Source organism: Mizuhopecten yessoensis, unplaced genomic scaffold (genome assembly GCF_002113885.1).
Source record: "Mizuhopecten yessoensis strain PY_sf001 unplaced genomic scaffold, ASM211388v2 scaffold716209, whole genome shotgun sequence".
In the NCBI taxonomy this organism is placed as follows: domain Eukaryota; kingdom Metazoa; phylum Mollusca; class Bivalvia; order Pectinida; family Pectinidae; genus Mizuhopecten; species Mizuhopecten yessoensis.
In genome coordinates, this window is record NW_018480002.1 from 96,228 (window position 1) to 102,747 (window position 6,520).

The 6,520-nt window shown below is 33.9% G+C and overlaps 1 protein-coding gene across 1 annotated transcript; it reads left to right on the forward strand.

Moving 5' to 3' along the window:
- Positions 1 to 614: 614 nt before the first annotated feature.
- On the forward strand, positions 615 to 6,129 carry LOC110442107 (protein TEX261-like). Its single transcript, XM_021485548.1, has 5 exons — positions 615 to 763; positions 1,672 to 1,751; positions 2,800 to 2,953; positions 3,694 to 3,761; positions 5,032 to 6,129. Exons 1-5 carry the CDS (start codon positions 694 to 696, stop codon positions 5,263 to 5,265), a joined length of 606 nt encoding a protein of 201 aa, XP_021341223.1. The 5' UTR covers positions 615 to 693; the 3' UTR covers positions 5,266 to 6,129.
- The last annotated feature ends 391 nt before the right edge of the window (positions 6,130 to 6,520 follow it).

A 6,520-nucleotide genomic window follows, 5' to 3' on the forward strand; every position in this document is an offset into this window, starting at 1 on the left:
GATTGACCTCGGGGACTAAGAAAAGCACCAGCAGAGTCTTTATATTGTATTTCGAATTAGCATAATATAAAACACACACTGTTTATTGTGCCTATACAAATTTGGCAGCAGATACGGCACGGAAAGGCGGCATGGAATTCGACATTTTGCATGCTTTATAACGTCATACATATGCTGATTCCAACGTGGGCCGAACTTACTGTCCGCGGAACTTGCCCCAAGCAGAGACGTATATTATACGTCTCTGCCCCAAGGCGATCCGAGAGACGTCCGGCCATCCAATCTTCCGACAGAAAAAAGTTAAATAACGCTTCAAATACGGACGTGTTTGTCCTTATGAAAGGCATGGAATTTCTCTTCCGAATTGTGAATAGTCTATAATACATAAATATCAACAAATTCCATTCTGTCCAAAACTACTTTAATAAAAATGGGCCGAATTCTGTATCGGAAAATAAACTAAACTAATCTTTAAAAAAATGCTGCCATCTTGAGAATCTGTGGTGATCTTTACTTCAGAAATAATTTGTACGAAACATTATTGCATCAACAGTCGATGGCGTATGCTATCCGGTCCGTATTTGTTTCCGTATTTTACCTACACATAACAAACTTCCGGTAAAAAGTTTGCTGCCAACGTGAACGTTGGGCCGGTGATGAGTACATCTGCAGCTGACCAAATTACCAGTCAAAATGTGGTTCATGTACATAATCAGTTGGATAGCCCTGCTACTGCAGATTATCATCATAACTCTCTCAATAGGTATGGTCACCGTGGGGCTTCATCAAGATGTCAAGTTCATGCATGAAAATGTACTGTTTCAGTTCACTGAAATTTTGTGCAGACTCTGCAACATGTATTCTCTTAGTCTTTATAAAGAGTTTTGACAGATAGATGTCTTGTGTGGGATACACATCTATATCCAAATGTCTCAAATCTGGTTTTTGAGACAGAGTAAATTTTGACTTTAATACTAGAAGTCCAAAAATTGCCTTGCTACTGCTACAGGTTCAGACACTCTGCCGATTGAGCTTATATAGCTGTAAAGACCTATAATAGTTCTATTGACCTATCTGAAATAGCTCTTTTGAGCTATTTTCATGTGATTTTCTTTTTTAATGAAAACGAAACAAAGTCACTTTATTAAGAAGATTTGATCATTAGGTTGATAACAAAAGACATTATATAAGTTAAAGTATTCTTTTTAAAAAATAAGGATGTAAAAAAATCGGAAATTTAACATTTATGAAAAATGAAAATAAACATCTAAATGTATGTTTTTTGTAGTCAACATTACAATAAACCTTATTGCTTTATGCGACTTTGCTTTAATTTAATGAAAATTGAAATCTGAGAAAATATAGCTCAATATGCTGTAAGCTCTATAATTTATAGGTGAATATAGAGATATATATAGGTCTTTATTATAGCTTTATTATAGCTATATAGCTCAATCAGCGGAGTGTACTGGACCTGACCTAACCAAGTTCAACAGTAAATACACCTTGATGAGCACTGCAAAAATATATCAAATGACGGTCATTGTGACATGTTTTTCCAACTAATTACTGACTACAAAAACCATACTGATATTAATAGGACTTAGTTTTCTTTAGTTTTACTTGTGGGAGTAGGCTTATTTTTAATCCATTATTTGTTTCAATTTTTAGCTGCAGGTCTTTACTACCTGGCTGAGTTGGTGGAAGAATACACAGTGCTGACAGCCAAAATCATCAAATACATGATATTTGTAAGAATAGTTCATATTTTTCAATGAAGATGGGTATACAGAGTAATACTTTAAAGCTGTCTGTCACCATTTAGTTTCTTAATTTTTTGAGACAGTGAATAAAATATTAGACTGATTTTCAGTATTCACCTGATATTCACCTTTCTATAGTTGCTGAATATTCCTGGGAGAAAATAAGAAAATAAAATTTAATATGCTATTGAAATATGTTTTCTGTATAGATATTCATGTACTGTTCTATATATGTAAATTAACTTTGAAAATAAGTTTATAATATGTTTCATGATTCAAAACTATGACAACCACCTTGGATTTCCTATTCAGCCTCCTAACACCTTCAATAATAAGTTAGCTAGAATAATATAATGGCATTTTGTATTTTATAGGAGTTCAGGGTTGTGAATCCAAAGAGAAGTTTGCTTATTGTTAGACTATGAGAACCACCATATAAATATCTGTCCCCGCTTTGCTCATTTCCATGTTTTTACAATTTGAAACTCAGAATACATATACCAGGAGTATACCTCTTGTTAGTTTCAGATAATGTGATTTATAGCACAGACAGATACCATAAACATGTGTAATTAGTTGTACTTATTTATCATTCATCAATTCAACACCAGACTACTTCCAGTTCTTTCATTATTTTGAGACAAAATTTCAACCCCAAATCGGATTCTAAAAACACTGCAGGCTTTAAAATTACAATACATTTAAACTGTAAAAGTGGAAATTTTTCGCAGTGTTGAGTAAAATAGTGTGAAAATATCTGCATGCAAGTATTTATTTTTAGATTATATATACATTTTTGTATGGGTTATAGATAAATAGAATATATATATATAGGTATTTCATTGATTTCATTTCCACATGGGACAATTTCCACTTATTTATGTTTAGTGGTAGTACTGTATGTCAATAAAAAGTCTGCATAAAGGATGGCAACATGAAATCCTACCTCAAAAATATTGAAAATCAAAAATTCTGTCCCTCTGTAAAATACGATCACATGTTACTGATATACAACATGTAACTCTTTGTCTTGTAGGGGACGTCAGCAGTCTTTGTGGGCTTGTTAATTTTAGAGGATTTTTCGCTGATGATGATAGTGGCCGGACTTTTGGGAAATGTGGCATTTTTCTTGGTCCTAAAGACCTTTCCCTACTTTGTCATTAGTTCTCCACCTTTTATTGGCTCTGTAGGTAAGTATTCAAATAAACTGTTCCAGACCTTCCCATGTTTTGTAATTGGTTAGTAAAACCTTGTTATATTTCCACCATTGTCCAGCAAAATATTGACATTATAAAGTGGTTTGGCAATGCGTAGAGGGAGTCATAAAATAGAATTTTATGGGGAAATAAATTAAAGGGTTTTGAATTATATGTTGGCGGTAAGCCAGGTGAGAAAAGAAATGATTGGTATTTTATCAAAGTTTCATTGTTTATACATGTAACATTATTACTGAAAAATAGATCATGTTCAAATACTTCTCGTACACAAAGGTATATGTATCTTGTTTTTGATATGCATGCATAAGCAGTAGAAATGATTAATGATCTAGTATATTTCATTATCATTTTCATTCTTTTTTATCCTCTGCTTTTTAAAGTATACAGGGGATATTAATTTGGACCTGTCTGTCCATTTGTCATGTTTTTGTTTCCGTGCAGTAACTGCCCTAATAATGATTCAGTTTGGTATGCACATACATATTATCATCCAGAGGACAAGTCCGATCCTGAACGTGATCAATACATATTTATGCAAACTAAATGAGGTTACAAACTTATGATTGGCAGCTGGTTATTTTCTGTACAGTAACTGTCCTAGTATTATATATATAAATGGGTCAATTTCGATGAAGTTTGGTATGTCCTAATAATTATAATGCATGCAGTAAGCTGTGGAAATTAACCTGTTATCATTTTGCTTTTCATTTCAGTTTTTTGTGTCATCAATCACTACCTTGCCTTCCAGTACTTTTCAACGATTTGGTACCCATTTACGGATGTAAGTATATACCTCCAGTCTCATATATTGATCAGGCCCTTGAGAAATCGATTTCCATTTAAAGACCCAAGTACATAATTCAATACAGTTTTACTGACAGGTAAATTGTTTTTTACTGGAGACCGTGAGTACCTCTAGTACTAAGGTTTGACAATAACTGGACCGGTAGATTGAGGTCGCATTCGCTTATCCCGGTTGAAATGATTCAGGTGGCGCAGAAATATTCAACAATAATAAACTTACTCACTTAGACCGAACAATTGGCAGAGCTGAAAAATGCTGTCAGCATTTTAGTTACGTGCCGAACGTTCCTGAGGTCAGCCTCAGTTCAGATTTGAGTATGTCATTTTTGTGTCGCCTGCGAAAAGCTGGTGACACATAGGTATTGCTGCGTCGGTGTGGTTGGTGTCGTCGGCGTCGTCCGAACAGAGGTTTTCGTGCGATAACTCGAGTTTCCTTGGGCCGATCAAACTCAAACTTCATGTAGTGCTTCCTTACCAAAACGAGGTTGCTTGGGATTGCTTTTCAGGTCCGAAGGTCAAAGATCAAGGTCACTGTTACTATAAATAGAAAACTGTTTTCGTGCGATAACTTGAGTTTCCTTAGGCCGATCAAACTCAAACTTCATGCAGTGCTTCCTTACCAAAAGTGCTTTCTTGGGATTGCTTTTCAGGTCCGAAGGTCACAGGTCAATGTCAATGTTACTATAAATAGAAACTTCACTAAAACTGCATACTGGACGGCTTTGATCTACCACTGGACCCTCTGAAATGCTGTCTTATTCCAAATGTTATTGACAATACTAGCTGTTTAACATCATAATCCACAAGTTTATTCATTTATTTATGGGAAACCATCCAACAAATCATACAAATTAAACTTGGAATTGAGACAATGAGTATCCAAAGCAAGTTCCTTAAAACTCAGAGTATTCTTCCTAGAATAACAGATTATATAACAAAATGATGCCATCCAAAAACATAATCTATGATTATTGCTTACTTTTAACATTATTTCTTGAAATGAAAAGTGTATCTATTTCTTCGCAATCTCCCAGCTTCGGGTCAACTAAAGTATTGACTATGTACCCGATAATTTACATAAATAGAAAGAAATTTTTGTTGACAATTTAATCTCCATTATCCTTGGCGTGCATCCCATCCTGGTGATTTAGCATGATGCATGTTTCCTCTTCATAGTCAATGTAGCAATCCAGTTGCAACCACACAAATTGATGAATAATTAATTACAATTTGTTGTTTATTAACAGGTGCTGTCATATTTCACACTCTGTCTGTGGCTGGTGCCGTTTACGTTTTTCGTGTCGTTGTCTGCCAATGAGAACGTCTTGCCTACAATGACAGAAGCACGACCCCAAGGTCAAGACCCTTCAGACGTCGTATCGAACTATTTCAAGGCTAAGGGAAAGAAATACGGACTGCTTTCGTTCTTGAAATCTGCACAGGAAAGCATGTTACCAGATCGTGTACGAAAAAATTACTGATGAAACGAACAAACAAGAAACTGTGACAAAACTATGTTGACATCATCGTATAATTTTTGTATGTAATTTTTACTGACAAAGGAGGTTCCATCTTTTTTCGGATTGGAGTTTACGTCTGTATTATACTGGAAACCTTCTTGGTTGAAGTTGTTTTTTTTCTTGCTTTAATTTTAAATGTTTATCTTTAGCATCTGACTTAGTTATTCATTGGAAACTTTAGAACATTGGAAGGTACAAAGAAAATGTCTATAACAGCAGAGCCATTTCATTTGAAAGTAGAACAAATTTGATGAGTTGAAATTTAGACACAGAATGCTTTCAATAGTCAAAAACACTTTTTTAATTTCTTTCAGAACTCAGAAGAAATGTACAGGGTTTATGTTACAAATTGTTCACCAAATCTTCAACAAAACAGAAGCACAATGCAGTATACCTGTAGATATTTGATTTGTAATCAATAATAATAACCAATTAACTAATTAGTCAATGAGGAAAAGATGTTTGTTTCATCTTCATTAGTGTTTTTCTATGTGTGTGTAGTTTTAAATAAGGAATACTGTTACCCTGTGCATGTACTTCAGCAAACCAATTCAATGTATAACAATAAATAGTACGACTGTACATTATTTTCTATTAGGGTGACAAGGCATACAGGTAACAAAAGTTTTGAAATTACATTTAATATACAATAAATATATTTTGTTGGTATTATAAAAGAAATCTTCACCTGTGCACGAAGTAGTCTTATAAACATGTCATGTCCATTGTAACAATCTGTAAATGTATGAAGTTATTTAAGAAATATGTACTGATTGAAGTACTTCGGAGCTATGTAATATAAATATTTATCATATGAACGGGTTATGCAGCGTCATAAAGCCATCACATAAACTATGTTAATGTAACGTGTGTAATATCACTCCGGAAATGAGGTCATAATGGAATAGGAACAATCAATGTGACGTCACGTCATTGTGAAGTGGACGCAATTTTCATCGTTTCAGAGGCGGCCAAGTGCAAAATATTCGTTTACGATCACAATTTTACAGTTTACTTTTTATTATATGATAAAAAGAATCTGTCATTTGTTTCCTTCATATTAGATTTATGATAATCGTTTCGGATATTTCATATTTGCTCACTAGAGACTCGCAAACATGAATTATCCAAAATTTGTATCATATATCAACTATGAAGGGAAACTTATGACAGATCCTCTATATAATTTATGTTTGTACTATTTACATCAAACACT

Coding starts and splice junctions, on each gene's coding strand:
- LOC110442107 (XM_021485548.1), top strand. CDS start 694: ATGTGGTTCATGTACATAATCAGTTGGATAGCCCTGCTACTGCAGATT. Junction 1,752..2,799: donor TCATCAAATACATGATATTT/GTAAGAATAGTT, acceptor TTTGTCTTGTAG/GGGACGTCAGCAGTCTTTGT. Junction 2,954..3,693: donor ACCTTTTATTGGCTCTGTAG/GTAAGTATTCAA, acceptor TTTTCATTTCAG/TTTTTTGTGTCATCAATCAC.